Below are 22,053 nucleotides of genomic sequence, written 5' to 3'. Positions count from 1 at the left end.
TCCATATTTGATATCTTAATTCTGTCCATATTTGCATATTATTTTTAATCATTTAAGCAGGGCTGGTATATTTTATTATTACACAGCAAAGCATTTAAGCTGTTATTGTAATAATAAATGTAAAAACGTTAACTATTTTAGAGTAGCCTAGAATACCTGGCATGTGTGACATTTTTTGTAATTTGCATACGAATAAAGGAGCATCAATTTATAACATTTTTTTAAAGATATGTACAGTATTTACAGCATCTTTACTGACTGATTTTTTTAAGCGAAACAGCAGAGTGGTATAGAATACCATAGTCTGGCAATCTCAGTGTGTGATAATGTACACATTTATATCAAAACGATAACACATCGACTAAAATTAATATATTGTGACATAAGTTTTGTCATATCGTCCAGCACTAAATTGTTAAGCTGGAAATGGCACTATGTTTCTAATTACAGTGTGTTGACTGGTTTTGTTTTGGCACATAAAGTGTTTGAGAAGTTGTCTGGAAGTGGAAAGGACTAATGCATTTTGTTTCATTCAGGTTATAATTTTGAAAACAAATGTTGTGCTCTAGCAAATCAGTACTGCAGACCCTTTTTTATTAAATTAAATTTTATCAAACAAAATGAAACTGACTAGACAATATCTTGGGTTAATATTTTCAGCAATTAAATAAAAGTCAAAGCAAATGTTAAAAAAAACATCACTGCTTCTCACATTAGCTGTAACTGTCAGAATTTACTATGTAATAGAATATTTAATACGGAATAGGTATACAAAACAGTGACATTCCATCATATGATCTCTGATTTGATTTTGTCTATGATGTGTCGAAACATTCTCAGAAAGTTCACAAATGTAATACATGTAATACGTACGTATTACAGTTTTTGTCTAATTAAAACATACCTGAACAGGTAAGCTCAATATCCATATTATGATTACAGCTGTGTTCACCCCACCCTAATGATCCACAGTGTTTCAGTGTAGACTCTGATCCAGTACACTTCACATGACTCATCCAGATCGGTGCAGATCCTGGAACAGCTGCATCAGTCCTAAACGGCTCTCCACAGCCCAACTCTTTACACATGACAAAACCCGCTATGAAATTTGCACCAGCACCACAAATTGTTCCCCACTGTCCTCTGTGAAAAACCTCTGCTCTTCCAGCACAGCGACAGCCACCATCCGCCAACCTCACACTGTCTGTGTAAGAGAGAATAAGAACAAGAAAAATTTACCGAATTATGAACTAGTAAGAGTAAAAATGGGAAACATTTTTTTTAAAAACACTTACCTGCACACACCAGTCCCACATCATTATCATGGGAGCAGTTGTGTTTGAGTGAAGATGATTTTGGACAGAAGTGAATCTGAGATTCAGTTCCTCTACACTGAAGCTTCTCTGACCACACCGGACCCTCCCCTCTACCAAAAGCAGCTGCTCCCAGAACCTCCACAAGAGAACCACAGCCCAGCTCTCGACACACAACCTCTGCATCCTGCTGGTTAAAGTCAGCATCACACACTGTGACCCAGCTCTCTCCATGAAGAACCTCCACTCTCCCAGAACAGTGAGAACCACCAACCACCCGGACTCCTAAAAATTGTGAACATAAAGCTGAATTTAAACATATGTGAGTCACTGCTTCAACATGAAAATGTCTTTCCATGTCATTGAATCTCTGACATTAACACAGCAAGAATGGTCAAAAGAGATATGGCATTTAACCTTCAGTGGAAAAGTTGACTAAATGAACGCTATCTGTTTCCTTACAAACAGTACTACTACGCTTAAATGGACCCTAAGCCTCTAAAATGGGTCCTTTCCCACCACTTACAAGACTTTGTTTTACATGTATGATATATTATGAACAGTTTCCTGTTCCTAGTTAACAGAAGGGAACAGAAAATAATTTACTGATACAATTTACCTGAACAGATGACTCCAGCATCTTTAGAATGATCACAGTTATGTTTACCCCATCCTGCTGATTCACAGTTCCTCAGTGTAGACTCAGAGCCACTGCAGTGCACATTATCCATCCAGATTGGTCCTGATCCTGATCCAAAGTAAGACTCATGATATGTATCTACAGCTTCTCCACATGTAAAAGCAACAAGATTTTCCCGTCAAATAAACAAACCTACAGGCTTTATCAACTATGAATAACTTAGTTACAACATAAGCTATAAAAGTGCTTCAGTCAGTATAAGAAAAATATTGTATGTAGTGGAGTTGCTTGAAGTGGTGGAACAGTTTAGATGTATTAACATTACCGCTGCTGGTCGGCTGCACTCTCCGGCACAATTTGCAGCAAAGCGGCAAGGGAGCGGACCCGCGGCCGGCCTCGAGGACCCTCGGCCGAGCGAGCGGACCTGCGGCCGGCCTCGAGGATCCTCGGCCGAGCGAGCGGGCCCGCGGCCGGCTTCGAGGACCCTCGGCCGAGCGAGCGGACCCGCGGCCGGCCTCGAGGATCCGGGGCCGACCGAACCGAGTCTACCTTAGCCTTGGATCCGCTCGTCCCGGCTCCGTTTGTCTCCAGCGCGAGACATTTTTGCTGTGTAGCGAAGCGGACCCGAGCCTAGCCATTGTAACCTAGCCTTGCCTAGCCTAGCCTATTTGGCTACGTGCCTGTGTGGTTACGTCATCACGCACTGACGTAGCCCAGCTACGGAGGCTGAATGTGTTGAGCTCTGCGGCGAGCTGACGCCAGTAAAAAACGCTTGTCCGTGATTCTAATACATATCGATATACCACAAAACTGAAAGCTCCGCGTAGGTTCTAGCGGGAAACTCGAAATCACGCCACTTTTTTTCAGCCAATCACCAACTCCCACCTGTCCTTAAAAGACCTCCCTCATACCTGTTCTCCCCTGCTTGCAGACGCTGACATACGTTTTCACCCTCCTCCTTCCCCACCGCCTCCAGTTCGGTCCCGCCGGTTGCCCAGGGGATAGGCTCCGCCCCCGCCGTACAAGTACGGCAGGATCTGCGAGGTTCCAGACGCTGCGGACCTGGGCTTCGACGGGGCTTTCGCCAAAGACTCTATATACACTATATTCACTATTACTAATTGTCATACGTGTTTATTGGGATTAAATCTTTCTTGCTGCACTTTGTTTCTAGAGTTTTCCTGCTAGAACTGATATCACCGTTATTGAAACATTTCTTATCGCGATAAATACCGATATCGAATTATTGTCCAGGCCTAGGTTATACTATAAGGAAACTTTACCAGACTGTGCTGTCAGTCAGTATGTCAGTCTGTAACTCCAGTCTCTGTGCTGTGGTTATCTGTGCTATGGCTTTCCGTCTGCTCATTCCTCTGCTCCTGCAGGAAGATGTCCAGCTCTCTTAGCTGCTTCAGGAAGCCCCAGTTGGGGATGATCCATCTGCGCTGCTTCACCTGATTGATGGCTTCTACCAGAGTCATTTTCTCCTGGATCATCAGGTAGGCCAGGACCAGCGTGGCCGAGCGACTGCGGCCCATTACACAATGCACCAGCAGCTTATCTGAAATACACAGAGGACAGATATTAACTGTATTTACCATTAACATATTACAATAAAATGGAATTATATTGCATTAACAGATAATAAATATATTAAATGCATGACAAAGAGGTGCAAGTATGGTGAGTGCATTAAGTGTGTGATTAGTCGGGTGAGCATGTGGCCAGCAGTGTGAAATTGGGGTTAAGTGTGTGGTCATTGGGGTGTTTTTGGATTTAGGTGGGTGGTCAGTAGGGTGTAGGGTGGTCGGTATGGTGTGCTAGGTGGTCGGTATGGAGTGTAGAGTAGTCAGCATGATATGCTAGGTGAAAGGTAAATTGTGCTGGGTGATTGGTATCATGCTTGGGTGATTGGTATCATGCTTGGTTGGTATGGTGTGATGGGTGGTTGGTATAGTGTGCTGGGTTGTTGGTATGTTGGCCAAGTGGTCAGTATGTTTTTTAGGGTGGTCGTTATATTGTGCTGGGTGGTCAGTATGGTGTTCTGGGTTGTTGGTATGTTGTGCTGGGTGGTCCGTATGGTGTGCTGGGTGATCTGTATGGTGTAAGGCTCTTACTGTTTGGATTGCTGATGAATTGCTGCTACAGTATGTCGTGTAGGGTGGTTGTTATAGTGTGCTGGGTGAACAGTCGGGTGTGCTCAGTGGTCGGTATGGTGTTTACCGTGGTCAGTATGGTGTGCTGGCTGGTCGGTATGGTGTGTAGGGTGGTTGGTATGGTGTGCTAGGTTGTTGTTATGTTGTGCTGGGTGGTCGGCATGATGTGTAGAGTTTTCGGTATATTGTGCTGGGTGGTTGGTATGGTGTGCTGGGTTGTTGGTATGTTGTGCTGGGTGATCAGTATGGTGTGCTGGGTGGTTGGTATGGTGTGCTGGGTGGTTGGTATGGTGTGCTGGGTGGTCGGTATGGTGTGCTGGGTGGACGGTATTGTGTGCTGGGTGGTTGGTATGGTGTGTTAGGTGGCTGGTATGGTGTGCTGGGTGGTCGGTATGGTGTGTTAGGTGGCTGGTATGAGGTGCTGGGTGGTCGGTATGTTGTGCTGGGTTGTTGGTATATTGTGCTGGGTGGTCGGTATGGTGTGCTGGGTGATCAGTATGGTCTGCTGGGTGGTCGGTATGGTGTACTGGCTGGTTGGTATGGTGTGTAAGGTGGCTGGTATGGTGTGCTGGGTGGTCAGTATGGTGTGCTGGCTGGTCGGTATGGTGTGCTGGGTGGTCGGTATGGTGTGTAGGGTGGTCAGTATGATGTGCTGGGTAGTCAGTATGGTGTCATAAGGCTCTTACTGTTTGGATTGCTGAGGACCTGCTGCATGTACTCTGCTGCAGAGAAGAAATACTGGCTGAGGTTGAAAGAGGGAATATCCTCCGCTTCAATTCCAAAATATTCCATGTTCACATCCGTGTAGTAGCTCGCTCCCGTACACACACTGTTCCTCTCACCCTCCGCTGCATTCAATATGTGTGTCACCACCCATTTTCTGCAGACCATGGCGCTTCCGGGCTGTCTCCCTGCACACACACACACACGTTCATATACCTTCACACAGGTGTTACTAATAAAGTGGCCAGAGACTAGAAGCACAAAGTAAAGCAAGGGTTTCTAATAAAGTGGCCAGAGAGTGGAGACTGAAGACTGATCAGCTGATACTCACTCGTCTCCTATAAAGACAGTAGGCCAGATCTCGTTGACGTGTGTGTATGCGACACTGCCATGAGTTAGCAGTTTCTCCAGCTCGTAATTGCTGGGCGTCTCGTATTCCTCTTTCTCCTCTGGAACCTCAGTTTTTACCCCAAATTTCAGTTTTGGGGTTGCCATCCAGCCAGCTTCAGAAAGGCATTTGGATAAAATGTTCTGAAAATCTTCAATGAAAGTGAAAAATCATGCAAACAAAATTTTCCTCAAAACCCCACTCACCCCTCTGAATGAGACAATTTCAGACCCCATTCTTTTACTTTCTGTTTAACAGGCTGTAAAGGATAATTTCCACATTTCATTCTTACTGTAAGTGAGTTATGATATGGGTTATCATGCTGTTTTAAAGAAGCATGAAGTGTGTAAATCAAGTAGCCACTCCTATCCTAGTCCTATATGCTAAGATTTCTTATCCTGTTTGAATTAGTCTTACAATGCAAAAATCCATTGGCAAAAACTAGACAAAATATATGTAAATTAAGAGGTACGGCTCTGGAGAAAATTAAGAGTTTGTGAAACAGTTTCTGTGATTTTGCTATTTATAGGTATGTGTGCAAAAATTAAAGCAGTTCAGTTTGGTTTGATGGCTTGGGATCATCCATCTTCCTCTTGATTATATTTCAGAGGTTTTCAATTTGGTAAAATCAAAAAAACTTTTTAAGTGTTCTCTTATGTTTTTTCCAGAGCTTAAATTAAGCAAACAAATCTGCCAATGGGGTGAGCAATGTTTTCTTAGTAAGATTTCTTAAAATAAGCATCAAAATAAGTAAAGTAAGACTTAAATCAGGCTAAAATCCCTTATTTTCTGGCTTACCTTTGTAAACAAGAATCAGAATAACTTGACTGGTGACATTTTTAAGTTCAATTACTTAAAATAAGGTGAAATTTTGTAAGTAACACTAAATTAGATTATTACTCCTGAAATAAGTAAACCAATCTTACACTCACAATGCTTAGTAATTACAATTCTTATCAGAGAAAAAAAATAAGATTTATTTGCTTGAATTGAGAAAATTTCACTTTTTTTTGCAGTGTAACATTTCCTGATGTCTTGTCATAAACATACAGTACCCTGTACTTCCCAAATAAAACTAATCCAATACAAATAGGGCTTTAGACTGGAACCAACTGCTATAATGTTAACAAGCTAAGTAGCTAAAAAGTGACATAAGCTAACCAATAACAGTTAGCATGTTGCTAACTGGGTGTCCACACAGATCTGCCACATAATGTTAATACCTCCTCTTGTACTGTTCTACTGTAGGTCAGTGGTTTTGAAGGTGCTAGAACTCACCTCCGGTTCCTCAGGGAACTTTAGGTTCTGTCTTCTTGCTGCAGGTATGAGTCTCCTGGGTTCGACTGCTTTAGTCTGGGGACTCGGTGCAGAAAGCACAGGCCACTGGGAACTACATTCAAACCTATTTATAGAAGTCTGGCCCACTTTAAACACACACACACACACACTCACAAACTCAGGTTTGTGGAAACACCTCTGGCTTCTGTTATACAAAGTACACTATTGTCTAAATATTTGTTGACACCCCTTCTAATAAATGCTACTTTAGCTACTTTAAAGGTCTTCTTCCGCTAAAATCCACTTTTTCTTGTTCTTTGTGAAATACTATAGGTCTCTCTGAGTTGTATATGTATGCTACACATGAAACTCTTCTTCCTCATTGTCTACAGTAGCTAGTAAAATAAAATATTCATAAAACGAGTCAATCAGGAAAAGCCCCAGTGTCTACGTCAACCCGTAAATTAGTATTCATGGCCTACACAGTCAGGCACTTCTCGTCAAATAGTAGCTAACAGAGCTAGGAACAGCATTGCAAGATTGTTCCTGTGTTATTCGTGTAAATAACACATCAGCGTTATATGTTTTGCATAGTAATTCAGAGCTTAGGAACAAATGGTTAGAATTTGTCTATAGAACACCACCAGTGAAGTACAATTGAGATGTAGGCAGGTGTGTATGTTTAAAACAGTTCTGTTTACACTAGTTAAAAGTAAAAATCCACCCCAGGATTTTGTTCCAACTGCCTAGGTGGCTCTGCTGCGGTTTAGCCAACCACTGAATGGACTTGTACTTGGACCTGAACTACCCACCTCTGTGTGTTTACATAGGTTTACATAGGATCTCCGGTGGATTCAGTGTTTTAGTAGTGTAAAAATCTCTTTATTTTAAAACAGTTCTGCCTGTTGTCTGTCTTGCTGCCTCTTGGTGTCACTGTGCTGTTAGCCAATCAGAGGCAATATGTTTGCATGTATGAATATTCATAAGTAAGTGTCGAAATTCTATCGTTTCTCCTTTCCACTCCTCCACTGGACTTAAGCAGTGTTATACTGGATCACTGAAGCACTTTTTTTCATAGAAACCAGCTCACATGGCATTCATTCAACTAGACATTTTAAGATAAATGAAAAATGATTGAATGAGACCTTTAATTTACACACCATTGCTGATTGACACAGCTCGTCTTGTCCATGTAGAGAAACAATGCCAATGGCAAATAATTGTATTAAGCAGGATAAGCAATCATGAACCTGTTGGCATCATGCCTAATGCCAGGTATGTGCTAGGAGGCATTTAGCTGTGAAGCAGTAGAAGTGTATTCTCTAGAATTATAAAACTGTCTCCAAAACTTTTAAATGGGATGAGTTGGGGGGGGTGGTCATCCAACAGCGTGACCTCACTAATGCTCATGATGCAGAAAGCAATCAGATCCTCACATCAGTGCTACAGATCCTAGTAGAAAGTTTTTTTTCTTGACAGTAGAGACAATAAGTTCAACAAAATCAGGTTTATTAAAAAACACTTTTTAATAAACCTTTTTGATTTCAGAAGAAATAAGGAATATGTAGGCGTCACTATACATTTGTCTACATAGGGAAAGTATCTAACATGCTCCCATGACTTCAGACATGTCAGTCAACCTCCAAACTAGCACTCCCAACACCATGTTTAACAGTTGCTGCAGTGTTGTAGTAGTTTTACTCTTCCAAACAGAACTTTGATCATTAAAAAAAAACAATAAAAATCCCATCTGTATCATTTGTGACCATGAAGAGTGTAAGCAAAGTTCCAACCACACTTGTTTCTTTAGTTATAATTTGTAGTTTGACATTTTGTAGACATTTTTGTAGAGTAAAAAGATGCAAAGCATTTAAATCAAACTTCTGCAACATGTACTTATGTATAATTGGGTCTTACAAGCACTTTAATAATGAATGTACACTTATTCACCAAAAAAACAAACAAACACCCAGACCACACTTGTGGTGAGAACTTCAATCCTGCCTTAGTTGTGCAGGATCTACAGGCCCATCTGTTGGTAAATGTGTCGCAGGATGCCATACGGAACTTCTATTAACTATCAACTTCTTACTGTGGTATTATTTTTGTTAATGAGTGTATTTGTTCATGGATCTGTACAGTCTGTATAGGGAAATATTGAAGAGGCTGAGAGCGGAGAGGATAAAGCTGATTGTCTCTGCAGTGATAGTTGAATGTCCAGCTCTCTGAGCTGCTGCAGGAATCCAGCATTGGGCAGAATGTTCCGGTGACATCTCACTGCCTTGATCGCTTCAGAGACAGTGAGACCCTCGTAGATCATCAGATATGCCAGGACTAGAGTTGCAGAGCGGCTAATTCCCCGAGCACAGTGCACCAACACTTTACCTGCTGAACAACTCACACAAACACACACATATACATATGCAGGTTTATACTGGTTTTATACACGGTCTCTTACATACTGTATATACAGTTCTGGAAAAAAATAAGAGACCACATGAAAATGATGAGTTTCTTTGATTTTTAACAAATTAAATATAATCTTATCAAACCAAGCTGAACTGCTTGAATTTTTCTGCCAGGAGTTGCATAAGTTATTAAAAAGCAGTGTGTAAGACTGGTGGAGGAAAAAATGCCAAGATGCATGAAAACTGTGATAAAAGAACAGGGTTATTCCACCAAATATTGATTTCTGAACACTTAAAACTTTATGAATATGAATTTGGGAGAAATTATTTATGTGTTTTTTTAAGTGGGTACACTAATCACTACAGACCTCCAAACTTCATGTGGCCTTCAGATCAGCTCAAGAACAGTAAGCAGTGTTGGCCACGTTACTTTGAAAAAGTAATTAGTTATAGTTACTCTTTACTTCTCCAAAAAAGTAACTGAGTTACTAACTGAGTTACTCCACTATAAAAGTAATTAGTTACCAGTAAAAGTAGCGTTACTTTTTATTATTCTCCCGTCAAAAAAAGGAAATCAATTATGCATTTACTATTATTATTAGAAAAATAACAAACGAAAATAAACACAAAATGTTGACAAAAATATAATCTAACAAATTAAAAAAAATAAAACAAAATTCTCCACAGAACCAAAGAAAATTACTAAAACTTGTAATACTGAAAAAAGGGGAAAAAACGGAAAAACGCGTCTGGGGATGAAATTAAACAAACCAAGCCACACTCAAAGGAAATATGTATATATATAAAAAACAAAATAATGGACAAAAACAACAATCTAATGACCGTTAAAATGGTATTAATATAACAGCTTCACCAAAAGAGAATAGAGCTTAGATCGTGCCCAAAAAATCCGACCCGACCCAGCCGGAGCCCGTGCACATTCTGCCCAAGCCCGACTCAACCCGAACCATGAACTGTCATTATGAGCCCGACCCGATCCGCCCCATAAACTGTCTGTTTTCGGGCTGATTGAATGAGCGAAATATGATCAGAATTATGTTAATTAACACTGTAACATAAAAGCATAGAACTATTATTTAATTTAAATGATTTTTAAGAACAGCTACACACAATGCTGCAAGTCAAACGGGGAGGCGTTCACGTGCACCCAGAGCTACGTGATTACATTTTTCATTTTTATTATAGTTTAATTTGATTTTGTTTTTATTTTTTCTGTTCAGTAAGTTTTTAGGGTGGGCTTGCTAGTTTTTATTAGTTTTTACACATCTCATCAGAGAGATCAATCTAAGAAACGTGAGAGAGAGGGAGAGAGATTTGCGTGTTCTGGTATGAGCTACTCACAGGTAAATGTTCTCACACACTGTATCTCCTGTTTCTCTTTCATGCCTGGCGCTCATATTGTAATCCCATTCATAGTTCTGCAGTTTCTCTGTTTTTTTTTGTCGTATTTTCCGGCTAGCGCGAGCGCTTTACACAAGAACTAACAGACCACGAGGTGCCGCGCGCTCGGCACAACACCTCCCGCTGTACAACAGCGCTTATAAAAAAATTAAACACGAAAATGAGGGTATTCTATCAGTAATTTCAGTTAGTTTTAGTTAGTTTTATAAACACAAAATACCGTTCGAGATAGTTATGTTTTTTCCTTTTAATTGCCGTTTTTATTAGATTCAGTTAACACAAATGTTTTTTCACTTTCAGTTTTCGCTATTTCGTTCACTTTAGTGAACAATAATAATTGGTTACTTAGCAACATTGTGATTATCACACCAGAGCTTTATATAAAATAAAGATAGGAGCCCGATTTCGGGTCGGTCCTCAGGTCAGGTGGGATTCGGGCAGAGAATAAGCTCTAAAAGAGAAAGCAGCAGCACCACAAAAACCGGAGCAGCTAAAAAGCTTAACGTCCTTAATTCGGAACTTGGATTAATTACAGTAGAGCACGCAAATCGTCACAATTGTGCCTCACTTCACCACGCCAAACCACAGGCACAGCGGCCAGAAGCTCAAGTTCACCGGAAAGAGGAGGGGTTAACAAGGGCAAAGCAAGGTTAAAAAAAAAAAAAGTTCATAGAGCAGCTAAAGTAACGCCGTTCCAACACTGACAGTAAGTATAGAGCTTCATGGAATGGGTTCACATGGCCAGGCAGCTTCATCCAAGCCACATATTACCAAACACAATGCAAAGTGTGCAGTGATGTAAAGCACACCACCAATGGATAGACTCTAGATCAGTGACTTGTCACAATTCTTCATCTCCCAATCTGATGGACGAGTCTGGGTTAGTGCTAGTGCTAGCTTGTTTTAAGCTTGCTGTTAGCGGATAATGCTAATACTGCTCCAGCCCAGCTCCAGCCTAGCTGGGGTTAGCAGTAGGATACAGTACTCACCGCTGAACAGTGAAAGAGTTAGCACTTAGCGCAGCTAATGCTAATACTGCTCTAGTCTCAGTGCTGGAGAAACTTTACTGAAACTCCTGTATAACGCTGTGCTTTAGAAGAGTGGCTTTACTGCTCTTTACAACCTGACTGGTAAAATTCATACATAAGACGCAGCATCAGCATCTGACCTCACAAAAGAGAATTCTGGACAAATGGCCAAAAGATCCTATAAATACACTCCTAAACCTTGTGGAAAGCCCTTCCAGAAGAGCTGAAAAGCCAAAAATATATTGAACCCCGTGGATTCAGAATGGGTGGTCACTCAACTATCCGCTTAATACTTTTGGCAATATAGTGTATGTAGCATATATATATATATATAGTCTTTTGTCCTATATGCGTTACTGTAAAGGTAGTAGTTATGTGAATGTGTATGTGGAGTTCTTACAGTGTTGGGTCCGAGCGGTGTGTATAAAGCGAGCTGTGGGGTAGAAGAACGGGGTGATGTTGAAGTCTCGGCTGTCAGGGGCTTCCACTCCGTAATACTGGATTAATGTTGGGGTATGTGAGTAGAAGGTGGGGCCTGTGTCAATGTGAGACGGTCCATCTGCAGCGTTTACAATGTGAGTCACTCCCAGAACCATCAGCAGATCCACATCTTTTGCTGTGTGCCTGAAACACACACACACACACATATACACACAAAACACACACACAATACCATATGAGTGTATGTTTATTTTTTTTCTTTATTCTTGTTTTTACCTGCTTTGAGATTAAATGTTCTGCAATTGAGTTCAACAATCCTCTGGGCTGGAGAGCTACTAGTCTGTAGCACTCAATCCTATTGGACTTCATTTTCCAAAACAGGATTTTTTTTTTTGTGGCCCGCCATGTAATGGCTTGGAATATATCTGGCCCACGGCCAAACGTAATTGCCGACCCCTGTTTTAGAGGAATAAGGTTAATTCACAATATAAACAAGTCTACTAGAGATTAGTGATCAGAGGAGAGCGTGTGATAATACAGACATGTGTTTAGCTCCATGCTAATCAGTGTACATTAGCTACCACATATTGCTATATTAGCTACATTTGCCATATTTCTTGACTATAAAACTAAAAAATCTAATTTTAGACACCAAAAATGACTGGCTGATGAACTGCATTAAGAACTGTTTAAGAATAAACAAAAATGTATATATAATGAATTTTTTTTTTTATTATAATATTAATCATATTATAAAATAGTGATTTCTCAGTGTGGTGGAGTTGGTTATATACATACACGTCAGAGATGATGATGTTGGGCCAGACTTCATTAAATGGGCCCGAGGGACGTCTGTTTTTTAACAGAAGGTCCAGCAGCTCACAGGTGGGCGGAGTCTTGTAGCCAAGCATCAGATGTCCATTTGCAGTCACTTCCTCCATCCTACAGCTACTTCAAATATACTCAGATGAATCCTGGACTGTTACTCAAAATGACACTAAATTACATTTGCATAAACTAGAGGTCAAAAGTTTTAGAACACCTCCTTTTTACCCCTTTATTTTTGCCATTTAAGCTCTTCAGGTCCAGTCAATAACCAACCATTTTGCAAAATCTTGTACAAAACAAGCCTGCGACTGGTAAGTAGCAATGAAAATAAACTGAGCTTTGGAAATTTATATTTAAAAAGTCAATTTACAAAGCCTCACTCACTGCTCAGTGGGCTTGCCGGTGTGAACATGCCGGTGGGAACATGTCTTCTTTATTAAAGCGTAGATAATCTGCTTTAATTTAAATCCAAACACTACAGAAACATGAAAACACACAGATAGAAGATGGACAGTACTATGTGTACAGATGATAGGAGTGCTAGTAATAAACGGTGTAATCCTACTGTTTCTACTACTGTTGATGTGTCTCTCAAATTTCTGAGTAGGAAATATACCTTGTGGGGGTTCCAGTAAATATTACCTACCAGAAATTCTGACATTCAGTGGAACACAGGAGAGGGAGACACACCACAACAATAAGAGTCCTTGGATTATAAACTTAACTCTATATTTTGAGGAAACCTGGTTACTTTTCTTACAATATATTGAGAAATTGCTGGGTTTTTTTTTAACCTGTCTTTCCATTGTCTTACTGTTTTCCTTTTTTTCCGCTCTCTCTACTTTCTCCCTTCCCTTCATTCTGTGTATGATTGTACAAGTGCATCTATAAAAAAAACCCTTAACTGTACATTCTTTTACCTGTAACATGATGCACACTATAAAGCTCTGGGTAAGGGTTAGACAAACGGAGTAAATATAAATGGAAAATGTGTTGTGATGTAGATATATATATATATATATATATATATATATATATATATATATATATATATATATATATATATATATATATATATATATATATATTGAAGGGTGGTAGAAAGTCACAGAGGGTTGATTTACCTGAAATCCTTACTCTTCTACAGGGGCCTGCTGGGACTTTGGCTGTTTTGGCTTCTGCTGCAGTGAGCTCTGTAAAGGTGAGAGCATGAATGTGTAGAAGTAGCCTGCCATGTTTTGTGTGTGTGTGTGTGTGTGTGTGTGTGTGTGTGTGTGTGTGTGTGTATTTTGGGCCTGTTTGTCAGTAAGGTAAATTTAAACGTTGGGCTGAGCTGAGATTTACATAGACAGCTGGGAATGTCTGTAGAGTGAGGAGGAAGAGACTCTGCAGTTCATATAAAACTACAATTTCCCCACTTTTCTGCAGTAACAGCCTCTACTCTTTAATGAATATTTTACACTAGATTTTGGAACATTGCTGTGAGCAGGATTCGATTGCATTCAGCCCAACAAGTTAAACAGTGAGGTCTGATACTGAATGGAGCTCCATCACTCCAATGTTTCAGTTCAGTAGTTCTAGGACTACAATCTGTGACTTCCATTCTGATATTTTGACCCCAATTGTACATTAATATGTCATTATCATGTAGTTTGATTAGCTGTTACTAAATGTTTTTATTTTCACGTCTCAGACATGCTTCTGCAGCGAAAACACTTTCAACACAACCGTTTTTACATTTTATTGACAAAAGCCCCTCGTTAATTCAGGGTTGTGATTTTAAATAAGTTTCTGGAACAATATTTTTATTATATTAAGTTTAACAATTTTGGCCTCTTCCCATTTATAAAGATGGGAGACTGATTAACCGTATTTTTCACACAATAAGGAGCACTTAAAAAAAAAAAAATCCAGTAAGTCATTAGTGCGCCGTTTAATTCTTTGCGCCTTATGTATGAATTTTACCAGTCAGTTTGTAAGGAGCAGTAAAGACACTCCTCTGAAGTAGAGCGTTATACAGGAGATGCTGTGAAGTTCCTCAGCAAGGAGACTCGAGACTGGAGCAGTATTAGCATTAGCTGCTAACCATGCTAAAGTGCTAGCTCTTTTGTTGTTCAGAGGTGAGTATTATCTACTTGTAGCCTGCTCTTAACCCCGGCTAGCACTGCTGGAGCAGTATGAGCATTGCCTGCTAACCACGCTAATCACTGGCTAGCTCTTTCACCATTCAGAGGAGAGTATATCAGACTGTAGCTTGCTGATAACCCAAGCTAGCACTGCTGGAGCAGCATTAGCATTAGCACTAGTTTAGTGTGTATGAAAATGGACTAGAAAATAGAAGTTTAATTGATAGTGCGCCTTATAATCCAAGAAATACAGTAAATGGAAGTCTGTTCACTGAACAGACTTTATATATGTTTAAAATAACACAAAAGTTTAGTGCTGAGATATCTACATCCACTTGTTATGGGCATGGAGGGCACTCATTATAGAAACAAACAGGAGTTTGCAGTTTCTGAAATCAAAGAATCAACATTATATATATATACAAGGTCAGAAATATACAGCACACATGAATTAACATTTGGTGAAACATTTAGCAAATTGCACCTTAACACTTTTGGTGGCCATCAACCATTTATATATTGATTTTTAAACTTCTCCCCAATTTAGCTCACTCACTTGGACTCTCCCCAACATCACTTGCGAAACTCCCAACACTAAGTGAGAGAGGATGACGAGCTTGTGCCTTCTCCGATACGTATGAAGCTAGCAGACGGGAGGGAGAGAGCATGGCCGTTTGTGCTTACTCAGACTCCTACCGCTGATGGACATTTTTCATTAGATCAGAATTCTATTTCATTTGTAGGTTTTCTGACATGTACCTAACATTTAAATCCATAGATGGTTGAGATCAGGATTTTGGGAGGTCCCTTCCAAATATTCAATTTAACCTGCTCCACAAACCCACCAAATTGTATCCATAATTCCAAGGTGGTACTGGAATAAAATTCTGAAATAGTCCTCCTTCATCATATTTCCTTTCATTTATGTACAGTGTAGCATTTCCACCTCAGCAAAACAGGGCAGGCCAAAGTGTGATGCTCCCACCACCATGCTTAAAAGTTGCTCAACAGGTTGACAGGTAGCTGATCCTCAATCTCCCTACAAACAAATTTACATCCAAATCAAAAGCAGTTTGGTTTGCCCAGCCAGTGATTTCACAGTCTAGAACTAGACAGCGCTGCCCTGGTAATGCAGCTGTTTGTCTAACTGGCGAAGCTGCTCCATAAAGCCAGTGTTCGGGCAGACGTTCCGGTGCTCTGCCACAGCTTTAATGGCATCCACTAATGTCTTGTTCTCGTGGATCATCAGGTACGCCAGCACCAGCGTCGATGAACGGCTCAGACCCATCGCACAGTGCACAAACACCTTACCTAAAAAAACAATGTATCAGACAAATCAAAATAGTTAGGCTTTCTTTATAAAGTGGCCAGTGAGTGAAAATATCTGTTACAGTATGTGTTTCTAATAAATTGGCCAGTGAGCTGAAGCAAAAGTTAAGGTAGGTAGGTATTTCTAATAAAGTGACCACTGTGTGGATGCACATGGAAGGTAGCTGTTTCTAATAAAGTGACCAGTGAGTGGAAGTCCAATGGAGGTAAGTGTTTATAATAAAGTGACCAGTGAGTGGAAGTTCAATGGAGGTAGGTGTTTCTAATAAAGTGACCATTGATTGAATGCATATGGTAGGTAGGTGTTTCTAATAAATTGGCCAGTGAGTGGAAGTACAATAGAGGTAAGTGTTTCTAATAAAATGACCACTGATTAAATGCATATGGACGGTAGGTGTTTCTAATAAAGTGGCCAGTGAGTGGATGCACAAGGCAGGTAGGTGTTTCTAATAAAGTGGCCAGTAAGTGGAAGTTCATTAGAGGTAGGTGTTTCTAATAAAGTGACCATTAAGTAAAAGCACTAGAAGACAAGTGGTGAGTGAGTGGATGTACATGGTAGGTAGGTGTTTCTTATAACATGGCCAGTGAGTGCATGTTCGATGAAGGTAGGTGTTTCTAATAAAGTGACCATTAAGTACAGGCACTAGAAGGCAGGTGTTTCTAATAAATTGGCAAGTGAGTAGATGCACATGATAGTTAGCTGTTTCTAAAAACATGGCCAGTGAGTGAATGCACATGGTAGGTAGGTGTTTCTAATAAAGTGGCCAGTGAGTGGATGCACATGGTACAGTAAGTGTTTCTAATAAAGTGGCCAGTGAGTAGAAGTTCGATGGAAGTAGTATTTCTACTCAATTTCTAAGTGAACATTGAGTAAAAGCACTAGAAGGCAGGTGTTTCTAATAAAGCGGCCAGTATATCTCCTCACCTCCAGGGGTGCTCAGGGCATTTTTAATGAACTTGGCAGCGGAGTAGAAGAAGGGGCTGAGGTCGAACGAGGGCATGTCGAAAGCCTCCACCCCGTGGTAGGTGATGCTAGTGTCCCGATAGTAACTGGCGCCCGTGTTTACATTGTACTTCCCGTCAGCTGCATTTAGGACGTGAGTGATGTTCAGGGACCTTAGCAGGTGTTTATCTTTTGCTGCATACCTGCAACAAACACACATTATCAGAATCTGAGATATTTACATGCTATTGAATATGTCATGCAGGGGGGGCTGAGTGGTCCAGTGGTCAAAAGCGCTGCCACTAAGATGGGGAGATCACTGGTTCGAATGCCGGTTATCAGCTTGCCATCAGCTGCCGAAAAGTGGGTAGATGGCGTTCATTCTCCTCATCACTTCTAGGGTGATGTTGATCAGCACAAGGCGTCTGTGAGCTGAAGTATCAGAACCGAGTCGCTGCACTTCCTCCGAGTGCGCTGTGATGCTACTCGGCAATGCTGCATCAGCAGCAGTTGAAAAGAGGCGGTGGCTGATTCACATGTATCTGGTATTGAAAATTGATGCATATTTGCAGCAAAGCGACTCTGTCTGTAAGGCTAGATCAGAATTCATGCCACTTTTACGTCAAATAGAAGAGAAAAAGACATAGAGTAGAATGAAAAAAAAATAATAATAAGCATTTGCTTTATAGCTTTAAAGTGATAAGCATTTCCTTTATAGCTCCTGAGATTCTGGCTGGGTTTAAAGTGAAACTTAATGTGAAGCATTGCTCTTTTGCGCATGCACGTCACTTAGAAAGTGCTAACCACTCATTCGGATGTCATAATTGGAATTGGGCCACTTTTACCTGCTGTGTGAATGCAGCCCTATATTCTTACATGTCTCCTATGTAGATCCTTGGTTGGACCTCATCAAGATGGCCACTGGTGCCGGGTTTGATCCACAGTAATCTCTGCAGCTCAGAAGCAGGAGGCGTCTCGTATCTGCTCTCACTCATGTCGGCACAGCCCAGGCAGCTGCTGACTCGTGGCATCACCCAAATTCACCTGACTGTTCCACCTACTGAACCACACAGGTATAACAAGCACCGCATCAGTACTATGCTCTGTTTCTCACACACTATCCACTATTGTACTGGATTTTAAAATGAACAAATCCACAAAAAACGGATTACACCTGTACAATTGGAGTCCAATATATTTACGGTATGTTTTTAGCATATCTAAATTGTATTTAGATTGATTTTTATAGTGTGGACAGCCATAAACCACATGATTTTGCTTTAATTTTTATTGCAAATCTGACATTTGGAGGTGCTAATCTGATCAGATTTGTACAGATGCATCCAGGTCTGGACACTCAAAGGTCTGTTTGCTTAAATTGGATTTTGGCAAGTCTTTCAAAGTCACTAACTGAGTTGCAGCAAGGACGAGTGGGCTGAGGTAAATGCAAGTAATTTATTAGACAAAAACACAAAACTATATAGAAAAACAGACAGGACTTTAGCTTTAACAAAACAAGAAATAAACTGAGACAGAAATCAAGGAAGAAGCAACCATACAGATGTGAACCACACACAAGGCAAGACCAGGGAACACTGAAACAAAGGAACTATATATACACACAATGAGAGCTGAAAAACATCTGGAGTAGGTAACGAGGGGGTGGAGTTACAAATAAGACAGGTGGAACCACTAATGTCTAGGGTGGTGACAAGAGAAGGGAGAAAACAGTTAAAAAAAAAAAAGGAGGAGCGGAAAAACACAGAGACAGACCAGAAAAGACAAGGATCATGACAAAAGCATGACACTAACAGCTCAACAAACAACAACCCCATCAAATCCAGAGTGATGGAAGGAAGGTTTCCAAAAAAGAACAGCGCCAAAAGTTAGTTTCTGACACCAACCTCAATACCATATTAACCCCTTCAGATACATATTAGATTAATTCATTCATGCCCATCCATTAACATACAAATATCTATCCACAACCATCCCTATCCACACTTATTCATTCTTATACTCACCATCTAACCATATCCATTCATACAGTAATACCATCCATATCCACACCATCTATTTATACCCATACCAACCCATCCATTCAAACTTAATCATGCTTATACCCATCCATACATATTCATTCTTGTACCCACCATCTAACCATACTCATCACCATTCATCCTTCATTCACCTATCTTTCCAAGAACTTGTGTGTTTTTGAAGTTCACACTGCGACACAAATAACACATCTATGTCACATGTGACCAAAAATTCCAAATGTTAAACAACATGGCACATCTCTATAACACTACAACACAACAGACTATACATGCACATATCTGCAGTGTAATACTTAGGAATTACCTGTTTTACTCAAAGTCCTGAGATCATTACTGAATCAGCTACACTCCCAAACACACACTCCGACTGCACTGTAGAGCCCAGCCTGATCATATTACCAGTGTGGCAGGAGTGTGCCCGTGTGTGTGTGTGTGTGTGTGTGTGTGTTTGAGAGAGACAGAGTAAGAGAGAGAGAGAGAGATGTTTCTAATGCTTTTCAGGACACTGGAGATTGGCATAAAGCTGTAGGGGTCCAACCAAGTTCCTTATACACTCTTATACATGTCCAAATGTTTGTGGACAGCCCTTCTACTAAACACAGCTACTTTAGGTTGCACCCATTGCTGACACAGATCTGCATATGCACAAACAAACACAGCTATAGAGGGGTAAAAAAAAAGTAACACAAGTAACACCCAACATTAAGCTGTAGAGCAGTGGAACTGTGTTCTCTGGAATGATAGAGCTTCAGCTTACAATTAATAACAAAGGAAAAGATGCAGAGCTTTCAGATTTCAAATAATGCAAAGAAAATAAGTTCATATTCAAAAGTTTTAAGGGTGCAGAAATCAATGTTTGTTAAAGTAACCCTGGTTTTTAATCACAGTTTAAATGCATCTTGGCATCATGTTCTCCTCCACCAGTCTTACACACTGCTTTTGGATAACTTTATGCCACTCCTGGTGCAACAATTCAAGTAGTTCAGCTCGGTTTGTTGGCTTGTGATCATCCATCTTGAGGTTTTCAATTTGGTAAAATTGAAGAAACATAATCATTTTTAAGTGGTCTCTTATTTTATTTTCCAGAGCTGTATATATACACACATTTCCTTTTTTTTTTTTTTTAGCTCCACACACACACTTTGAAATTTAGCCCAACACAGTCAGCAAGTATAGGTAATATTTCAGCACGTTCCCCTCACACTAATGTAGACAGCGTCCGAATTTAGCTGCCCTCATTCCTGACTAGCCGAGTTATTTATATATGAGTCAGGTCTCTCATTACATATGCAGAAATATTACACTAACTCAACACACTCCATCTCAGTTCTAGACAAACAAATAAACAACAGATTTCAGAGTTCATTATTACAGATTTTTTATTATTATTACTATTAATATAATCATTATTATTTTTTACAGAGTTTGTTATTACACAAAAATCTTTTTTTGTTTTTTACAACCTCCTGAGACCTGGCCTATAAAAAAAAGAGTCATGCTGTGTTGTGTGGGCATGACTTTCTTTTTAAAATGCTGGCCATCGCAGCTTTCACATTTTATGGCAACAAAAAGGCAAGTGATCATTTTTCAAGAGCAGATATTTTGTTCTGTTGCTCATAGTCAAATGGTTTGTTTAAACTGAGATTTATAACTTTGATTTTGTAAGATTTCAGAAGTTAAGTACAGTAATTTCAATCCTTTTGAAATGTAGTGGACAACATAATTTACTGCTCCTTACTTTTACCCTGTTCATATACTGAGAAAGCAGAGGGCTGAGTGAGGCCCAAACCATTTTTATTGTTAACAAAATCCTTATTTCACTGTAGGAAACACACACAATTATCTGATGAAATCAGATGATCAAAGCCTTGCAAAGCCTTTTTTCTGCATCTCAGGAGGATATACCGTACTGACATTTCCTCTTTGGTCCTGCTTGAGTGTAATTATTGAAGAATGTGGTAAATCTAACATTCATAATAATATTTCCATCTCACCATTCTCTGTAGTGCCCATTCACTACTAATACAATAAAATAATAAAATAATCCAATATAATAGAAATCGAAATGTATTATAAAATGATAATAAAATGATTCCAAAATGATGTTAGACATATTCATTATGAAACTGCAAAAAAAAAAAAAAACACAGAATGAAAACGTAAGAAGAATCCAGACTGATAAACAGAACGGTAGATAATTCCAGACTAAGGAACAGAAGAACTTCCAGAAGTCCTAAAAACACGGAGATCCAGAATACAGATCTAAAACAAAAAGAGTTATAAGTGTAATTCTATATAAAATCACTTTATCAGTATAAAATGAAGATTAAAAATAGGCATATTCATTTATTATTATAATAAATGAATAATGGTAAATGAATATTAACTGAAAGTTGAATTCTTAATTCCCCATACTTAAAACATTAAAAAAGTGCTACTGTATTTTTAATACAACCCCAATTCCAAAATAGTGCTGCTTAAATTGTAAAAAAAAAAAAAAAAAAAAAAGGAAGCAATGATTTACAAATATCATAAACCCGTATTGTATTTCCAGTGGAACATTGAACACATAGGAGAGGTTGAATAAGAGAAATGTTCGGATGCAATATGTGGTTTAGCATTGTCTTATTAAACTATGCAAGGCCTTCCCTAAAAATCTTTTAGTGTTCTACTGTAAACAAAATATGGATTTTTGAGATTTGCAATCATTTCTTTCTTGCTATATTTACATTTTACATGTTTGGAGTTGGGGTTGCATTTCAGTCCATATGATCAGTGTTTCCAAACTCTGGACCAGTATGATTATGTGTTCCCAGTGTTCCAGATGGGCAGGCTCCATGTGACTCTTCTTTAACACTTTCTGCAGTGATAGTGAACTACCATCCAGAGTCCAGCCTGATGAGATAGTGCTTAGTGATTAGAGTAGACAGTGCTCTTATGTGATGTCTCTTTCATGAAGAACCTCATGCT

At 39.7% G+C, this 22,053-nt stretch overlaps 1 protein-coding gene and 1 pseudogene across 1 annotated transcript; both read right to left on the bottom strand.

Moving 5' to 3' along the window:
* Positions 1–573: 573 nt before the first annotated feature.
* On the bottom strand, positions 574–13,582 carry LOC125781310 (uncharacterized; annotated as a pseudogene).
* A 770-nt stretch (positions 13,583–14,352) lies between these two features.
* Positions 14,353–18,054, bottom strand: LOC103041019 (dual specificity protein phosphatase 13). Its single transcript, XM_022666029.2, has 3 exons — positions 17,900–18,054; positions 17,006–17,226; positions 14,353–16,062 (listed from the first exon to the last, which is right to left on the bottom strand). The coding sequence occupies exons 1-3, from the start codon at positions 18,052–18,054 to the stop codon at positions 15,860–15,862; spliced, it is 579 nt and encodes a 192-aa protein (XP_022521750.2). The 3' UTR covers positions 14,353–15,859.
* Between the last annotated feature and the right edge of the window lie 3,999 nt (positions 18,055–22,053).

The sequence above is a fragment of the Astyanax mexicanus genome, chromosome 15, assembly GCF_023375975.1.
Source record: "Astyanax mexicanus isolate ESR-SI-001 chromosome 15, AstMex3_surface, whole genome shotgun sequence".
Classification (NCBI taxonomy): domain Eukaryota; kingdom Metazoa; phylum Chordata; class Actinopteri; order Characiformes; family Acestrorhamphidae; genus Astyanax; species Astyanax mexicanus.
This window is presented reverse-complemented; position numbering and strand designations above follow the sequence as displayed.